The following is an 18,708-nucleotide window of genomic DNA, read 5'->3' as shown; positions in this document are numbered from 1 at the left end:
TTCTGTATAAATACCTTGTAGTTCAGTAGATAGCATCACTCACAACTAAGAGATCTCACTTGTCTAGTCAGCAAATAGAACAGCGAAAAAAAAACATGGCCGTCGAATTCAGCGATCAACAAATGGAAGACATCAAGGAAGCCATTGAGCTTTTCGATAAAGACGGCGACAACATGATCGCTCTCAACCAAGTCGGTGACATCGTGAGAGCTTTGGGAGAATGTCCAACGAACGAAGATGTTGATAAAATGCTGGGAAATCCGTGTAAAGAAGACTTGGCAAAAAAGATAGGAGTTGAAGAATTTTTGCCTATCTACACTAAAGTTATGCAAGAATCTGTTAAAGGAACTTATGAAGATTTCATGGAAGGATTGAGAGTTTTCGACAAAGACGGCAACGGCACTGTCATGGGAGCTGAAATCAGACACGTTTTGACAACTCTAGGTAAACTTATTTAATTTTACTTCGCTTTATTTCTTTTTTAAATACAGTTTGATTCTACGAACGCTTACAAAATGGGTATTGTTTACACTTACAGCAAACAATATGCTGCAGTTCGCGAGGAATCTTTATTAGCAATGAAGAGCTTCTTCTACTGCAAAGAATACAATTTGTTTATCAATATTCATTTATATATTTCAGGAGAAAAGTTGACATCAGCCCAAGTTTCAGCAATGATGCAAGGCCAGGAAGAAACAAACGGAATTCTTAACTACGACAAATTCTCCAAATTCTTATTGGAGAACCCACAATCGGCAATATAACTTTAAAAACGTTGAGAACGAACTAGCTTGACTTTTTATGTTAGTGTATGGATTTTTACTTGTTTGGGTTATACTGAACAAAATGAATTCTTACACTATATACTTCTGTTATTGTATGTTATTTATTATTATTTCTAATTAAAGCTTAAAAATGAACTTGATGAATCGAAATTTATTACATGGTTGGGTATATAAATCCAGTATATATGAAGCATCTGGTGTATGAAACACCAGGCTCGTCCAAAGGACATATTTTTGTCTCATTCCATCCAAGGGATGTTTCCCAGAACAAGCCTGGAGATTTCCATGCGAACCCCAGTCTCATAGACATAGACAACCCTGTCTGTGCCTCATCACAAAATAAATAATAGATATATACAAGTATATCAAGAAAGAGGAGAGTGAAAACACTTGAAAGGTGAAAAAGTATAAAGACAGAAGTTAGCTTCGACGTAATCAAATTGCTCTATCATGTCTATTGTGCCATGGGAAATACAAATGTTTGCTGTCCCATTCCATCACATAGGACGTTTCTCATAGGAAATTTCATTCTCGTGGACAAGCCTGTAAAACACTGTTGGTGAATAAAAAAAGGAAAAGAGTTTGGTCCCAAAAAAGTATCTTTTAAGCGGAATTTTTTTATTGTGACGTTAGTGGTAGATTAGTCTTACTTTGCATCCATTAGTCGATAAATCGTACCAATCGGTGCAAAACTATGAATTTGTCAAAGGTGGTAAATATCGCAACTCACCAACAGCTGCATGGAGTAGCAAGTTGAGCGCTGAATAAAAGACGATTTGGACTTGAAAAATTGCACAGCCAACTAATGGGCATTGTGCCAACTGACGGAAAATACTTCATCAGTGAACCTCAAGGCGGACAGTTCTCACCCCCGTCACCACTCTAAATAAAAAATGTAATTAACCAGTTACAATTTTCTATTCATTGATCGAAATCAGCAGTGTCAGGGTTTGGAAAAGCGAACACACGATTAATTAAAACGGTTCGAACGCAATTTTCAGTACTTATAACATGACGTGTTTTTCTGATATCTCACCTTTTTTGCCTTGGGCTTCCTACTAAAGATATCAACGCTTATGGTAGTTATGTTCATGAATTGGTCTTGTTGAATAGGAATAATATGCATACTATGGATCGATATTGTTAACACGGTGGGGATTGTGTTTCCCAGTGGCGTTTTATTCAATACCGGTAAAGAAGTGATAAAAGTGTCACCCTAGAAAACGGCCCCAATTGGATGTGCGCGCGTCGAGATTAGCTTCATAGAAAACGTTTGTAAAAAATCGCCTTTTTCGTAACTAGTCGACCTCAATTGATTTTAAATTAAATCAGTGCCCAAAGATGATTGAAGCAGCTGAAAAGCTATTATTTTTATTTTATTTTTCAAATTTTCCGAGTTTTAAAAATCCGACATATCAACCAAAAAAATTGCTGTTTCATTTTAAATCATTGCCACCTTTTTATGAAATCTGGCAACGCATTATACTCTGTCACGTGTGTTTGGCTCCATCACGCTTTACAACCGCATTCCTGCAATCTACATTCGAGGCGCACGTTGGATCTCTGGTTCTCGCATTTGGTTATTTCAATGTTGTTTTGTTTACGGGAGTCAAATTTTCCTGACTTGTTTAGGAGTTTTTAATCTGCTAAATGTTTATTAATAATTTTTAATTTTTTTTATAGTAGCCGTCATTCTACTTGCTTTTCCGTCGTGTTTATCAGAGTATTAACTTGACCTGAGTAAATTCACTGCTATTGCTTCTTTGATTTAACTACTCAAATTTAATTTTAACGTTGCAATTATGTGTACCTAGTACATTTCCAATATCAGATTCAAATCAATTGAACTGAGTCTTTCGAAGTCCAGCTTACTGATTAAGCAAAGCAGCCTGTCCGGATTCTACACTCGCCAAAACTTAAAACTTCTAGTCCAAATATCCAATAGCAGAATATTATATTGTTCTACAGAATCATATCATTTCACAAAGTCAAACACGAAAAATCGTTTCTCTTTTCTATATGGCAGTTTGTGGTGTTTCTAGAAGGTATTTACTAAATTTGTCATAGTTGAGACTTCCATTCGTTTCTTCCTGTCCTTGCATCATTGCTGATACTTGAGCAGATGTCAACTTTTCTCCTGCAAAAAAAAAATTTTTTCATTCTACTTGACAGTGGCAATAATTAGAGAGTTAACCATGTCAATTCACAGAGTTATTAGGTCTGGTATGAGAATAGCTGAACAATCAAGAATTTAATATTGAATTCATTGCTCAGTATTAAAGGTTCAGTCGAGTAATAGCTTACAACTGTGGTAAATTTTCGTTCGTAGTTTTCAGTGAAATAGTAGAGATGGTGTTTTATTTAAATCAAGACTCGTTGTTGCAAAATAATATTCATCATTTGAAATTTAACACGTTTGTTTGGTTAAAGGAATAAATCAATTAACGCAAATTACCTAGAGTTGTCAAAACGTGTCGGATTTCAGCTCCCATGACAGTGCCGTTACCGTCTTTGTCGAAAACTCTCAATCCCTCCATGAAATCTTCATAAGTTCCTTTGACAGATTCTTGAATAATTTTAGTGAAGATAGGCAAAAATTCTTCAATTCCTATCTTTTTTGCCAGGTCTTCTTTACACGGATTTCCCAACATTTTATCAACATCTTCGTTCGTTGGACATTCCCCCAAAGCTCTCACGATGTCACCGACTTGATTGAGAGCGATCTTGTTGTCGCCGTCTTTGTCGAAAAGCTCAATGGCTTCCTTGATGTCTTCCATTTGCTGTTCGTTGAATTCGATTGCCATTGTTCTGTTGTGATGGTTACTTCTTGATGGGATATCCAAAGTTAGAATGATAACTTTTTGGAGAACTGAGCATTATTTATACTTAATCGCATACCGTTCATTAACACCCCAGCACCGTTTGCTGTCTTGAAAAGGTGTTGGCACTTCCGACCTGAACTTTTCTTTATCCTAAAAGGTGATAAATAGCTTAAGACTATGTACGACCTTTGCCCTTTAATAAAGTGCAATAGGGAAATAATAACTTGAAAATATTCGCTGGTTTTGGATATGATGAAGGATGGTGATATTTGTATCGAGTGTTTCGACTTTTGTGGATGCTGTCCACAACACCGACTTTTCAATAAACGACATAAGCTCTATGACCCTCGTCATAAAGTTCCATTAATTTTGTTAATTTTAACTAGAGTTTCAACAATATTCTAAAACAGTTGATATATATTAGGAGATGAGTGAGTACCATTCATTTTCAAGTTAGGTCTGAAATGAATTACGCGGACTTTCATAGCTTGAATGGTCGAGATAAGTAATTCAATATTTAAACTAGTTTTAATGCTACTAAAACGCATTTTAGGAATTTACTTAGCATTGCAGGTTGAAACATAAATCCGTTTACTTGAATCATATAAAAACATTTTCGATTTTAGTTTAATATCAAATTGACAATTCCTTTTTGTTGAGGTTGAAATGAGTATTATCGATTGTCTGTAAAGAATGTACATTGCAACCCATGTTAAACGACGAACTATATCTATTCAAACATGTATGTGTGTTTTGTCGCGTAGGATGTTTGTGAAAAAAGATTAAAATATTTGACGCAAATTCACATGTGCCTCCCCCCCCCCCCCTCTAAAAAGCGAGGGAAATTCTGTGGTGGTCAGCGTTACGACGCGGTCATTGATTTTACTGAAAAAAATACCCACAATGAAACAAAACAAACGGGCAAGCGTTACGAAGTTCTAAGGATCTAATTTTCTAAGAAGTTATGAAGAGAATCGTGATCAATCTGCTATTACTTGAACATCTTTAACTTTCAATTCAAATAATACCCGACTAAGTCGAATGAATAAAAAATTGATAAATTCTCTGTAGGCATTAAAAGGCTTATGGCCTTTCTAGTGGAATTGTCTCTATTCCGGCTATATCTCTGCGATTTTGCACTTCTTTATTTTATTCGTAAATATTTACCGGGCATGTTGACGAATTCTTTTAACTCAATATACTTTATTATAAAACAACGGTCATAGTCTTAAATGATTTTACCCCTTTTGGGGTGGATAAAAGTTCGCGGTGGAAGTACTATTTAGCACAAATTGGTGTTGGGGTGTTAATGAATGGTGTACGATTAGGTATAAATACCGCTCAGGGCTTCCTGAAATTATCATTCTAACTTTGGATATCCTAGCAAGAAGTAACCATCACATCATAACAATGGCAATCGAATTCAACGAACAACAAATGGAAGACATCAAGGAAGCCATTGAGCTTTTCGATAAAGACGGCGACAACAAGATCGCTCTCAATCAAGTCGGTGACATCGTGAGAGCTTTGGGAGAATGTCCAACGAACGAAGATGTCGATAAAATGCTGGGAAATCCGTGTAAAGACGACTTGGCAAAGAAAATAGGACTTGAAGAATTTTTGCCTATCTACACTAAAATTATTCAAGAATCTGTCAAAGGAACTTATGAAGATTTCATGGAAGGATTGAGAGTTTTTGACAAAGACGGCAACGGCACTGTCATGGGAGCTGAAATCAGACACGTTCTGACAACTCTGGGTAATTTGTTTTAATTGATTTATTTCTTTAAACAAACAAACGCATGAAATTTTATTATAACAACATGTTTTGATTATATTAAAACACCATTTCTACTATTTCACTGAAAACTATACAAACTCAAAATTCACCACAGTTGAAAGCGGCTACTAAAATAAACCTTTAATATTAAATCCTTATTCCAATACTTTTGATAATGCAATAATTAATTTCGTATTTAGTGAAACATTTTGACTTTTCTAAGCTATTCTCATACCATACCTGACAACCCGATGAAACATCTCATTATGTCGTCTTATCGGTTCATCATTTGGAATTAATTTAGAATCGTTTGGAAGAACAAATCTTATCTTGTAATATGATTTCTCTTTCAGGAGAAAAGTTGACATCTGCTCAAGTGTCAGCAATGATGCAAGGACAGGAGGAAACAAATGGAATTCTTAACTACGACAAATTCAGTAAATTCTTACTGGAGACACCACAAACCGCCATATAAAAGAATGATCTTCCGTGTTTGAATTTTTCCAATGATTTTATCTTTCCATCACAATATATTTCTAAGTGAAGCATTCTCCGTCTTTTGTGTTATCAAAAAACTTTAAATTATTAGACTCAAACATAAGGGAAAAGTGCAGCTGTGAAGGAAATCACAATTACATATGAAACGTTTTGCGCAAAGATAGATCTTAGATTTAGTTGGGTGTAAATATATTCAGTGTGTTCACCATATAATCAATTTTTGCTATACTGATCGCCTGAAATGCTACTAGAATCGAAAAGCTGAATTTCCCAGTTCAGTTATTTTACGATAAATTCTTTGATATTTTTTTCGATTTGAGATCAGATAAAACCGCCATTGCTCCCAGTCTTCCACATGCGCCCATGACTCCTCCGCCTATAAATAACAAGAAAACTGATTTTTAGGATTTTGTTTTGTTGGTACAAGAATTTATATAAATTGGTAAAAAATACCAGATTAAAGAGTTTTCTAATTTTACAGTCGTAGATATATTACATTGAATAGTTTTTAAGTATTTGAGAAAAACTAGAGACTTTTCAAGTATACGCATAATAACATTATTGAAAATACATAGCACTGAAAGATGTACGTTAAGATGTAGCACTGAAAGATGTACGTACGTTAAAGTATAAAGTTAGATTAAACTTTTAAGAGTGTAAGACAAATGTAAAAACATACCGGGATGTGTTCCACTTCCACATATGTATAATCCTTGTAAGGGCGTTCTCTGCGATGCCATGAACGAGGTTGGTCGAGATAGAAAAAGCTGATCCAAACCAATTGCACCGTGGAAAATATTCTAAATATGTATTCAAACAGTGCTATGTTTCATTGAAATTTCTATTCATTGTGTTTTAAGAGTCTAAAACTATCAAAACACGCCTTTTGCACGTTTTAGCGTGTTTTGGACGGTTTATACACGTACTAGCGTGTCTAATACGTGCAAAAGCCGTCTAAAACCACCAAAAATACGCTTTTTTGTACGTTTTAGCGTGTTTTGGACGGTTTATACCCATTTTAGCGTGTCCAAAACGTGCAAAAGCCGTCTAAAACCACAAAAACACACTTTTTGCACGTTTTAGCGTGTTTTTTTGCAGTTTTTGCCCACTCAACATATTCAATTAACCAACCAAATGTCCGTCAGCTCAAAACTTCCAAATAACTTAATTATTGCTTACCCCTCCTGTTAATCCAAAAGTATTTTCTAAATCCATCGGCGTCAGAACTTCGTAACCAACAACGCTATCAATGAAACCAGGTGCATAATCTTCAATACTTTTGAACACTGACAAACAGATAGTTAGTGTTAAAAGAAAACAAGTCAACATTTTGTATGGACACTTTTAAAAATAAATGGAAAGTATGTAAGTTTAAAATACTGCAATAGGTTAGATCTGTACAATCTATCAAATACATCATCGCAGTGTCCCGCTGTTAATTGATTATACAATCACCGACTCTAGTGATTCGTCAAATTGCTTAACTCCCATTGGTATGACATTGTTATGTTGCTATGACACCCATTGTTTAAATGTGCATGTAATTTCTCTACTTGTTGTAGTTGAATAATAATATATGTCGAAGGAAGTCAGACTTTGGTTTGGTACAGAAAATATTTGTGTTAGTGTGCAGCAGGACGCTCCGTTGCAGATTCGGCGCTTCAAAAGTGTGTGCACCAATATGGAGGTAACTAATTTTGTTCGCCTATTCTACATCAAGTTGTGTGAAGTGACTGAAGCCTGTGGGCAGGGGGTATATTCACTTGGATAACACAGACAGTCCCCAAACTCGTAATAGAACTAAAACAAGGAAAATTGGAATATCCAAACCTGGTACACACACTACGGTAGTACCGCAGATTCGTTAGAGGAAAAGTGAAACTTTATCTATCACGGTCACCTATTTTACGATAATTGTCGCGATCAGAGTCTGTCCATTCTTGTGTTCCATTCAAGTAATAAGGTGTATATTGAGTAAATACAGATAGAACGTGATGGCCTTTCGGTGCAAGTGTGGTGTCCACAGTTGATGGTATACATAGTTCAATCATAGGCCTGAATGTGGGATTAGTAAATAAATACATATGTGTACGACACAAGTGCAGAACTAGTACCCTTCCTGTTTGTAGGGCTAAGCATTTTCGAATACCTGATGATTTCAGAACTGAATCTTTCTGAACTTTTCTTTATTGAACCTGAACTTTTCTTTATCCTAAAAGGTGATAAATAGCCTAAGACTATGTACGACCTTTGCCCTTTAATAAAGTGCAATAGGGAAATAATGACTTGAAAATATTCGCTGGTTTTGGATATGATGGAGGATGGTGATATTTTTATCGAGTATTTCGACTTTTGTGAATGCTGTCCGAAGCTTTTCAATAAAAGACATAATCTCTATGAACCTCGTCATAAAGTTCCATTAATTTTGTGAATTTTAACAAGGGTTTCAACAATATTTCAAAACGGTTGATATATATTAGGAGATGAGTGAGTACTTATTATTGCCAGGTTTTCATCCATTTTCAAGTTAGGTTTGAAATGAATTACGCGGACTTTCATAGCTTGAATGGTCGAGATAAGTAATTCAATATTTAAAACTAGTTTTAATGCTACTAAAACGCATTTTAGGAATTTACTTAGCATTGCAGGTTGAAACATAAATCCGTTTACTTGAATCATATAAAAAAAAATTTAATATCAGATTGACAATTCCTTTTTGTTGAAGTTGAAATGAGTATTACCTATTGTCTGTAAAGAATGTACATTGCAACCCATGTTAAACGACGAACTATCTCTATTCGAACATGTATGTGTGTTTTTTCGCGTAGGATGTTTGTGATAAAAGATAAATATTTGATGAAATATTTGACGCAAATTCACATGTGCCCCCCTCCCCCCCCCCCCCCCCCCCCCCTCTAAAAAGCGAGGGAAATTCTGTGGAGGTCAGCGTTACGACGTGGTCATTGATTTTACTGAAAAAAATACACACAATGAAACAAACAAACGGGCAAGCGTTACGAAGTTCTACGGATCTAATCTTTATTAAAGATTCATGGAGTATTATAAAAATTACTCTCCCCTGTGAGAAGTTATGAAGAGAATCGTGATCAATCTGCTATTACTTAAACATCTTTAACTTTCAATTTAAATAATACCCGAATACGGCGAATGAATAAATATTTGATCAATTGTCTGCAGGCATTAACAAGCTGGAGACACTATTGTTGATTTAACTCTATTTTGTCTAAATTTCTGAGATATCGCACTTCTTCATTTTATTCGTAAATATTTACCGAGCATGTTGACGAATTCTTTTAAGTCAATATACTTTATTATAAAACAACGGTCATGGTCTTAAATGATTTTCCCCTTTTGGGGTGAATGGAAGTTCGCGGTGGAAGTACTATTTAACACTGTTTAGCACAAATTGGTGTTGGTTGGGGTGTTAATGAATGGTGTACGATTAGGTATAAATACCGCTCAGGGCTTCCTGAAATTATCATTCTAACTTTGGATATCCTAGCAAGAAGTAACCATCACAACTAAACAATGGCAATCGAATTCAACGAACAACAAATGGAAGACATCAAGGAAGCCATTGAGCTTTTCGATAAAGACGGCGACAACAAGATCGCTCTCAATCAAGTCGGTGACATCGTGAGAGCTTTGGGAGAATGTCCAACGAACGAAGATGTTGATAAAATGCTGGGAAATCCGTGTAAAGACGACTTGGCAAAGAAAATAGGACTTGAAGAATTTTTGCCTATCTACACTAAAATTATTCAAGAATCTGTCAAAGGAACTTATGAAGATTTCATGGAAGGATTGAGAGTTTTTGACAAAGACGGCAACGGCACTGTCATGGGTGCTGAAATCAGACACGTTCTGACAACTCTGGGTAATTTTTTCAATTGATTTTTTTCTTTAAACAAACAAACGCATGAAATATTATTGTAACAACATGTTTTGATTATATTAAAACACCATTTCTACAATTTCACTGAATACTACAAACTCAAAATTCCCCAGAGTTAAAAGCGGCTACTAAAATAAACCTTTAATATTAAATCCTTAATCCAATACTTTTGATAATGCAATAATTAATTTCGTGTTTAGTGAAACATTTTGACTTTTCTAAGCTATTCTCATGCCATACCTGACAGCCCCATGAAACAACTTATATCGTCTTATCGGTTCATCATTTGGAATTAATTTAGAATCGTTTGGAAGAACAAATCTTATCTTGTTATATGATTTCTCTTTCAGGAGAAAAGTTGACATCTGCTCAAGTATCAGCAATGATGCAAGGACAGGAGGAAACAAATGGAATTCTTAACTACGACAAGTTCAGTAAATTCTTACTAGAAACACCACAAACCGCAATATAAAAGAATGATCTTTCGTGTTTGAATTTTTCCAATTTTATTTTTTCATCACAATATATTTCTAAGTGAAGCATTCTCCGTCTTATTTGTTATCAAAAAACTTTAAATTATTAGACCCAAACATAGGGGAAAAGTGCAGCTGTGAAGGATATCACAATTACAGATGAGACGTTTTGCGAAAAAATAGATCTTATGTTTAGTTGGTTGTAAATATCAATATATCAATTTCAACTGTACGATTTGCCTGAAATGCTACTAGAATTGAAAAGCTGAATTTTTCAAGTCAATCGTTTTACGATGAATTCTTGGATATTTTTTTCGATTTGAGATCAGATAAAACAGCCATTGCTCCCAGTCTTCCACATGCGCCCATGACTCCTCCGCCTATAAATAACAAGAAAACTGATTTTTAGGATTTTGTTTTGTTGGTACGAGAATTTATATAAATTGATTAAAAATATCAGTTTAAACAATTTTCTAATTTTACAGTCGTAGATATATTACATTGAATATTTTTTTAGTATTTGAGAAAAACTAGAGACTTTTAAAGTATACGCATGATAACATTATTGAAAATACATAGCACTGAAAGATGTACGTTAGAAAAGTATAAAGTTATATTCAACTTTTAAGAGTGTAAGACAAATGTAAAAACATACCGGGATGTGTTCCACTTCCACATATGTATAATCCTTGTAAGGGCGTTCTCTGAGATGCCATGAACGAGGTTGGTCGAGATAGAAAAAGCTGATCCAAACCAATTGCACCGTGGAAAATATTCTAGATATGTAATCAAACAGTGCTATGTTTCATTGAAATTTCTTTTTAGTGTGTTTTAAATAGTCTAAAACTACCAAAACACGCCTTTTGCACGTTTTAGCGTGTTTTGGACGGTTTATACACGTATGAGCGTGTCTAAAACGTGCAAAAGCCGTCTAAAACCACCAAAAATACGCTTTTTTTTGTACGTTTTAGCGTGTTTTGGACGGTTTATACCCATTTAACGTGTCCAAAACGTGCAAAAGCCGTCTAAAACCAAAAAAACACAATTTTTGCACGTTTTAGCGTGTTTTTTGCAGCTTTTGCCCACTTAACTTATTCAGTTAACCAAGCCAACCAAATGTCCGTCAGGCCAAAACTTCCAAATAACCAAATTATTGCTTACCCCTCCTGTTAATCCAAATGTATTTTCTAAATCCATCGGCGTCAGAACCTCGTAACCAACAACACTATCAATGAAGCCAGGTGCATAATCTTCAATACTTTTGAACACTGACAAACAGATAGTTAAAAACAAGCAAGTCAACATTTTGTGTGGAAACTTTTAAAAATAAATGGAAAGTATGTAAGTTTGAAATACTGCAATAGGTTAGATCTGTACAATCTATCAAATACATCATCGCAGTGTCCCGCTGTTAATTAATTATACAATCACCGACTCTAGTGATTCGTCAAATTGCTTAACTCCCATTGGTATGACATTGTTATGTTGCTATGACACCTATTGTTTAAATGTGCATGTAATTTCTCTACATGTTGTAGTTGAATAATAATCTATGTCGAAGGAAGTCAGACTTTGGTTTGGTACAGAAAATATTTGTGTTAGTGTGCAGCAGGACGCTCCGTTGCAGATTCGGCGCTTCAAAAGTGTGTGCACCAATATGGAGGTAACTAATTTTGTTCGCCTATTCTACATCAAGTTGTGTGAAGTGACTGAAGCCTGTGGGCAGGGGGTATATTCACTTGGATAACACAGACAGTCCCCAAACTCGTAATAGAACTAAAACAAGGAAAATTGGAATATCCAAACCTGGTACACACACTACGGTAGTACCGCAGATTCGTTAGAGGAATAGAGAAACTTTATCTATTACCTATTTTACGATAATCGTCGCGATCAGAGTCCGTCCATTCTTGTGTTCCATTCAAGTAATAAGGTGTATATTGAGTAAATACAGATAGAACGTGATGGCCTTTCGGTGCAAGTGTGGTGTCCACAGTTGATGGTATACATAGTTCAATCATAGGCCTGAATGTGGGATTAGTAAATAAATACATATGTGTACGACACAAGTGCAGAACTAGTACCCTTCCTGTTTGTAGGGCTAAGCATTTTCGAATACCTGATGATTTCAGAACTGAATCAAATATTTTTTTTTCAAATCGAATAATTTTGAAATAATCGAAATTTTTCGAATCTCGAATACTGATAAGATATGTAATTGAATGTGACTATTTTATTGTAATGGGTTCCTCCACACACATAAATTACCTAGGGCATAGAATCCGTTCACACACAATGAGAAAAATGTGTTTCATCAATAACCCACTAGGACGGAAGAGTCATATGTCAGAATTACATTGTTAAAATAGGGCTTCAATAAAAATAAATTAGGAATTCAATTCAATCTTTGGCGGACAAAAAAAAAGATTGCAACGATTCGAAATTTTGTCTAAACCTATTCAAATTTGCTATTCGATTCAAAATGCCCAGCATTACCTGTTAGGCATGTTGTCCGGAATATCTGGAATAAAAGGGGATGCAACCTTTTTTTCTTTGAAATTTACTTGAATTCTATTAATTAAAACTAATGTTCGAATCTAACCTCCTAGAAAACCTGCCCTGCATGGCATCCAAATAAGCATCGTTAATGCATCCAATGTCTTCGCAGTTTAAATGTATCGTTCCTTTTAACTGATTTGGCACCTCAGTTGGCTTGCTGCTTTGTAGAGCTAAAAATTTTGGAATTCGGTCCACAGCGACTGTTAAAAAGTAAGAGCGCTTTTTGGACACGAAGTTGACTTATAGATCTGTACTATGTTGTTGTTGTTGTTATAGAATGTTCTTAGAATAGGATTTACATAGTTATCCCGGATGAGAGCCGATAGAGCCGAGACGGCTTACTGATACTACTATGATGGCCTTTCTTTCGGATACCAGTCCATGTCGGTTATGGGAATAGTAAGACAGGTATTAGTTTTCAGAAGCATGGACTCTTTTTCTTGCTGTTATAAAATAATCGCTTTTCTTTAATAACTGGACCACTTGCTTTGAAGTTTTCAGTGGTTGAAAATTGTATTTGTCACCAGAAAACTAATACTTTTATTTATTTCAATGAGAAAGACCAATACGAATAACCCATATCTCACTATTTAATTTTGTCACCGGAGAAGTATAGTCAAAACTTGTTATTTGTTTCCTGTATTTTTCTGGTAAAACATCAAAATCTTCTGCTAGTAATTTTTGAAAGGTGACATGAGGGGTGGCGTTGGATAGAACAATGTTGCTCTTCACGTTATTTCCATTAGATAAAGTGATTCCGCCACAATTTCCGCCGATGATGTCAATTTTTTGAACTTCCTGAATAGGGTAAATATTAAAAGTTTGGATACTCCCGAAGTATGTGAACCAAGATGGCGGACACCGGATGTGTACCAGGTTAGGGTTAGGCCATAAGTTTATTCCAATTTTCCCTTATTTTAGTTTACTACGAGTTCGGAGACTAGCCAAGTGACTCCCGTAATATTTGTACCTGAAGTTATAGCCTAACCGAATCTAGAGTTGATTATCTCAAGAAATTTTCGAAGTTGTTTTGATAATCAAGCCTTAATGACACTTACATGATCGACAAATATATCCACTCCGTGTTCTTTTGCCGAAGCTGCGATTGCGTTTGAAACAGCCCCCATGCCCCCTTCAACAAACCCCCATGCTCCTTTTATTCCTTCCGCTTCCCCAATCATATGATGAAGTAGAACATAACTGGTAAAAGATTTACGAATAAATTTTGTTATAAATGTATTCCCATCAGTTTGGTGAATGGCCGCAAGCAGTGGCGTATCTACGAAAAAGGGCGCCCATGGCAAAGTTTGAAAATGCGCCCAATTTTCAACCAATTGTTGAATTGAGATATTCTACGTTATTATTCAAGAAAAAATACAAGTTTTAATTATTTTTAATTTGAAATTATTTTATTGAAACATTTTACAATTAAAACTTTTTACCTATTTTGCGCCCAATTCAATTCGGCGTCCTGAATGACATACCCTGGATGCGCCACTCTGCGCAAGCAAAGTAAAAGAATAATAACCTATTAATACAGTATATGAATTCCTCGAGTTTGCTATCCTCTATTGGAAAATAGGCCTGAAATATGAGCCCGATATATCAACCTAGAAATGACCAATCGCGTTTTTATTGTGAATTTGAATATAACGTAATTGTGGTTTTAATTTCGTAGAATGAATGTCCCACCTGCTTCCTGGTGTATGGGGACTTACCATGGCCCCAATTACGCCGTCAGTAGCCAGGGTTGCTTTCAGTACATCAGTCTCAAACCATCTATCGAGAGTCTACAAAAAAGATCGGTAGGTATATAGTATTCAATCACAATACTTTTTGTCAAAGAATAAGTTGCACCATGATGATGTAAAATTTCAAACTTTACCTTTGTAATGGGAGATGTAATAAAATCATAAAATGAGGAAACATCGTCAAGTTTTCTTACTAAAAAAGCAAAAAATTGGGTTATTTAATAGTGGTATAGTGCTGCAGTTTTATAACAATTTTTCTTTTTATGATGTACCAAAAATGTAACAGCAAGATGGTACACAAATTATGGCGCTCCATAAGTGTGTGTACCAATATGGAGGAAACTAATTTTGTTCGCTTACTTTACATCAAATTGTGTAAAGAGACGGATTACTATGAACAGGGAGTATATTCACTTGACTAACACAGACAGTCTCCGAACTCGTAATAGAACTAAAATAAAAATAAAATCGGAATAAAATTATGGCCCAACCCTAACCTGGTACACAAACTACGGGAGTACCGCAGTTTGTTAACAATTCTTAATGATATGATGCAACATAAATGTAACAGCACGGTTGTAAACAAATTATTGCCAACCATTTGAATTGAAAAAGACGTCTAATTTAGGTATCTGATACCGCATTACACTCATTTTCATTAAATACGGCTCTTTGTAAAAAAAAAACATCGATACAAAATCTGCGTGAGTGATGGGAAATTCACTGTCGGCGTCGGCGAACAATATTCCGTACAATCAGGTTTAGTAAAAAATACCTGTATCCAGAAGAGGTTTAGACGTTTTCAGTGCTTTCCAAAATCCTTCCTTCAAGTTTGGAGGAGGCGTTTCTAGGAGAGGCGACACTGCTGATGCGATGTCCAGTATATATTTGTCATAGGCAGCTAAAGACTGAAAAGTTACTTGTAAAATGAGTTTACAAAAGGGGATGACAATGGGAAGAAATTGACAAGCACCTTTGCATCTTTCATTGAAAATTTCTTCAACTCTTCTTCATTCATTTTTTCATCTGGATAAAGGCAAAGTGATCTCGGTGGTTTGCCGTTTACTCCATCCTCCAATATTGGAGTAAAGGCGACCGTTTGTCTTAAATGAACTTTTAGTCCATGTTTCTGATGAATAAAGTTCGTAATTTATAAAATAAATGTTTGAAAGTGAGACATTAGAAAACAGGAGTAGCAAAATATAAGTAACTGCTTTACCTACTTCTAAATTCAATTCTTTTATTATTCGAGGTCGTAGTAAGCTTAATACATACGAAGCTCTTGAAAATTTGTAGCCAGGAACTATTTCTTCGGTGACCGCTGCCCCTCCTACTACATGTCTTCTTTCAAAAACACCTACTTTAAGACCTTTCATTGCTAAGTATGTTGCCTGTAATAAGAAAAGGTAGATTCGTATTCTAAGAACAACATGAGAAATTAGCGTCTGATGCTGCAGCAAAACCACAGCGGGATTTCCAAATCATGGCCGCTATGGTCAAACCATGGCGGGTGACATTTTATTTTAGCTGCCACAAACCAATGGCGTGAGGCGGGGTACCACGGCAGTAAATTGAAAACCATTGTGGTTAGAACTGTGCTTCCACAAACCAAGGCATGAAGGCTGTAATGGCGGTGCTCCTGAAGTATGTGCACCAAGATATCGCATAACCTGAACCCTAACCTGGTACACATACTATGCTCAGGTTGTGCGGCATCTTGGCCTTGGGAGTCACAATATCTGGATTTCGGTACACAGCTATACTGTTGAGATTATTTCATGACATTCGTTTCTACCGTTTTCATCAATAAAATACAGAGTTATATTACTAATTTATTTTACCGATATTAGACCGTTGTGTCCGGCTCCGATAACAATGGCATCGTATCTGCTCTTTAGGGAAGACGAATCCAAGATGACAGAAGACAAACATCTTTGCTGGAAAACTGAATAAATTCGTAAGTAAATAATAGACAGTGCCCGTTTCATCAAGTTCAATAATTCAATAAGTTTTATTTCCTTGTTTTGTACATTGCTTTAAATGAGTGGTTCTCAAACTTTTATGGCTCGTGACCCCCTTCTGAAAGCTTTTTTTGCATTTATAGCCCCTCGGTTTATCATACCAGTGGTATTTATAGTGTTATTTAACTTGGTAGATTCCAAGTTCATTATGTGCAAACAATTCATGCGCAACAAAGTGAAAAACACCCTGTGAAATAAACTTATCAAGCAATGAAACTAAGATGAACGGAAAGTTTGTTTTGTAAAAAGAAAGGTAAAATCAGTTTTGCGCCTAGCATTATGGCCCCTCCGGTTTTTCTGTGACCCGCTTGAAGACCACGGGCCCTCGGTGGGAACAGATGTTTTAAATGCCTGTACTAATTTGCAAATATTTTACTTTAAATTTCTCAATATCGGTATTCGAAATTTTAAAACTTCCAAATCAACAAACAATAACTACAACGCTGAACGGTTACCAACAAATTCTCCAGAAAGCGATTCTGAAATTTTATTCAACTAAACTAATATGACCACGATGTTTTCTATCATTTACACAAGCTCTGTCGCATTGTACAAGCCTCCAATGGTTTCTATCCGTGACGCTTAAGCATATTTGTAACACAGATAATGATATATAAGAAAACATTTGGAGGATGCTTCAACCATTTTCTTCCGGGGAAATGCACACAAGCACGTCGCAGACAGACTATTTTGTGCATGTATAAAACACTCATTATAGTAATAAACTATGCTTAGGTACAACACGAACATTGCCTCAATGGAGAAGATGGGTCCCTGCTGCGTGTTCTTATTCCCTGTATCATACGGAAATACGTCATCAAATTTTTCGCCGCATAAAACGCTGCATGAAATTATCATATAGGAAATGACATTGCGAGACAAGTTTATTTCCGACAAACAACATGCGCTCTTATCAATATGTGGTTATAGTATTGAAGTATATAATAGCAACTATCCGTATGCGACATCACAAGAAAGTAATTCTAAAATCTGGTGAATAAAAAGCGTCTGAACAGCTTTGGATATTTGGGAATTTGATTCGTCATTTTCCATTAAAAATATTTCTGAAATTGCGCCTTCTTTTTTACCAAACCACGTTCAATTCGATTGCATCTGGTAGCGCATTTTTGCCTGCTGTATAATGGGCATAATCTGCTTATTTTTATCAAACAATAAAACACACTTTACCTTCAAATGGAAGTCTGCTACACACTGCCTTGCTCTTGACAATACGACTTGCAATCATCCTTGTCTGCTTCTCAAAACAACAAGCGTGCCTTTACAACGATATTACTGTCTTACATTGTTGAAGTTAACCACAGTGTCAGCGTATTCACCGACAACAAAATAAACTTTGCTGGCACAGTTATTGCGTAACGACTCAGACTTGAATAAATATTGATTATACTCCTTCATTTTATTACAGAGATTGCATGCATGATAAATTTTCTGAATCATGTGTACTGTCGCCACAGAATATATCTGTGAAATAGCCATCAAATGTGTATTCAATGTGATGTGATTATGACGTCACTTTCATGTTTATAGATTCTACGATGTTGCATATATTTATTCGACAGAAAATTTATATATGAATCGTTTTGTTATTAAGTTGTTGTTGCTCTTGTTGGTATTTTCTTCTTATCGTTATGAAAAAATCGTTTTTTGGACACGTCAATGGACATAACGATCGTTTTGGTATTTTTGTTGTTGTTCTTGTTGATATTCTTCTCCTTCGTCATGATAAAATGATCTCTTTTCTCTCCGAATAATGGACCAAATGCTTTCAAATTTTCAGTGGTTGAAGATTGATTTTTTTTTTGTCAGAGGGCTATTACTTTTACTCATATTAAAAATTTCTGTGAACTTCAAGAGAATTGAATTGTGTAAAGTGATGTGATGCGAGTATGGCAAAAAGATGGTTGACTTATATTTCAATCTCAATATAAATGGAGCAATGTAGAATCTTTTTCGGGCATAGGAGAAAAATATGTAAGGAGCCAAGTACAATTACAATTTCTTGTGCTTTCCAATGGGTTATTGCATTTTTTCAATCCACTATGCGAAACTCATAATTCTTTCATTCACACGACAGAGTATCTA

At 35.4% G+C, this 18,708-nt stretch overlaps 6 protein-coding genes across 6 annotated transcripts; 3 read left to right on the top strand and 3 right to left on the bottom strand.

The window, feature by feature from the left end:
• Positions 1-40: 40 nt before the first annotated feature.
• Positions 41-920, top strand: LOC144432399 (myosin light chain 3, skeletal muscle isoform-like). Its single transcript, XM_078120477.1, has 2 exons — positions 41-444; positions 643-920. Exons 1-2 carry the CDS (start codon positions 96-98, stop codon positions 762-764), a joined length of 471 nt encoding a protein of 156 aa, XP_077976603.1. The 5' UTR covers positions 41-95; the 3' UTR covers positions 765-920.
• Positions 921-2,722: 1,802 nt separating this feature from the next.
• On the bottom strand, positions 2,723-3,630 carry LOC120333867 (myosin light chain 3, skeletal muscle isoform-like). Its single transcript, XM_039401240.2, has 2 exons — positions 3,241-3,630; positions 2,723-2,922 (listed from the first exon to the last, which is right to left on the bottom strand). Exons 1-2 carry the CDS (start codon positions 3,587-3,589, stop codon positions 2,801-2,803), a joined length of 471 nt encoding a protein of 156 aa, XP_039257174.2. The 5' UTR covers positions 3,590-3,630; the 3' UTR covers positions 2,723-2,800.
• A 1,347-nt stretch (positions 3,631-4,977) lies between these two features.
• On the top strand, positions 4,978-5,935 carry LOC144411749 (myosin light chain 3, skeletal muscle isoform-like). Its single transcript, XM_078120509.1, has 2 exons — positions 4,978-5,366; positions 5,741-5,935. The coding sequence occupies exons 1-2, from the start codon at positions 5,018-5,020 to the stop codon at positions 5,860-5,862; spliced, it is 471 nt and encodes a 156-aa protein (XP_077976635.1). The 5' UTR covers positions 4,978-5,017; the 3' UTR covers positions 5,863-5,935.
• Positions 5,936-6,088: 153 nt separating this feature from the next.
• On the bottom strand, positions 6,089-7,936 carry LOC144432407 (pyridine nucleotide-disulfide oxidoreductase domain-containing protein 2-like). Its single transcript, XM_078120510.1, has 4 exons — positions 7,786-7,936; positions 7,065-7,171; positions 6,565-6,685; positions 6,089-6,261 (listed from the first exon to the last, which is right to left on the bottom strand). Exons 1-4 carry the CDS (start codon positions 7,934-7,936, stop codon positions 6,170-6,172), a joined length of 471 nt encoding a protein of 156 aa, XP_077976636.1. The 3' UTR covers positions 6,089-6,169.
• Positions 7,937-9,390: 1,454 nt separating this feature from the next.
• On the top strand, positions 9,391-10,343 carry LOC120333868 (myosin light chain 3, skeletal muscle isoform-like). Its single transcript, XM_039401241.2, has 2 exons — positions 9,391-9,783; positions 10,152-10,343. The coding sequence occupies exons 1-2, from the start codon at positions 9,435-9,437 to the stop codon at positions 10,271-10,273; spliced, it is 471 nt and encodes a 156-aa protein (XP_039257175.2). The 5' UTR covers positions 9,391-9,434; the 3' UTR covers positions 10,274-10,343.
• A 142-nt stretch (positions 10,344-10,485) lies between these two features.
• Positions 10,486-18,072, bottom strand: LOC120333866 (pyridine nucleotide-disulfide oxidoreductase domain-containing protein 2-like). The gene is made up of 14 exons (XM_039401239.2): positions 17,794-18,072; positions 16,426-16,529; positions 15,808-15,975; positions 15,558-15,713; positions 15,360-15,492; positions 14,719-14,777; positions 14,526-14,623; positions 13,892-14,033; positions 13,421-13,631; positions 12,877-13,033; positions 12,145-12,299; positions 11,436-11,542; positions 10,930-11,050; positions 10,486-10,654 (listed from the first exon to the last, which is right to left on the bottom strand). The coding sequence occupies exons 1-14, from the start codon at positions 17,849-17,851 to the stop codon at positions 10,563-10,565; spliced, it is 1,761 nt and encodes a 586-aa protein (XP_039257173.2). The 5' UTR covers positions 17,852-18,072; the 3' UTR covers positions 10,486-10,562.
• Positions 18,073-18,708: the final 636 nt, after the last annotated feature.

This window comes from Styela clava, chromosome 15 (genome assembly GCF_964204865.1).
Source record: "Styela clava chromosome 15, kaStyClav1.hap1.2, whole genome shotgun sequence".
Classification (NCBI taxonomy): domain Eukaryota; kingdom Metazoa; phylum Chordata; class Ascidiacea; order Stolidobranchia; family Styelidae; genus Styela; species Styela clava.
This window is presented reverse-complemented; position numbering and strand designations above follow the sequence as displayed.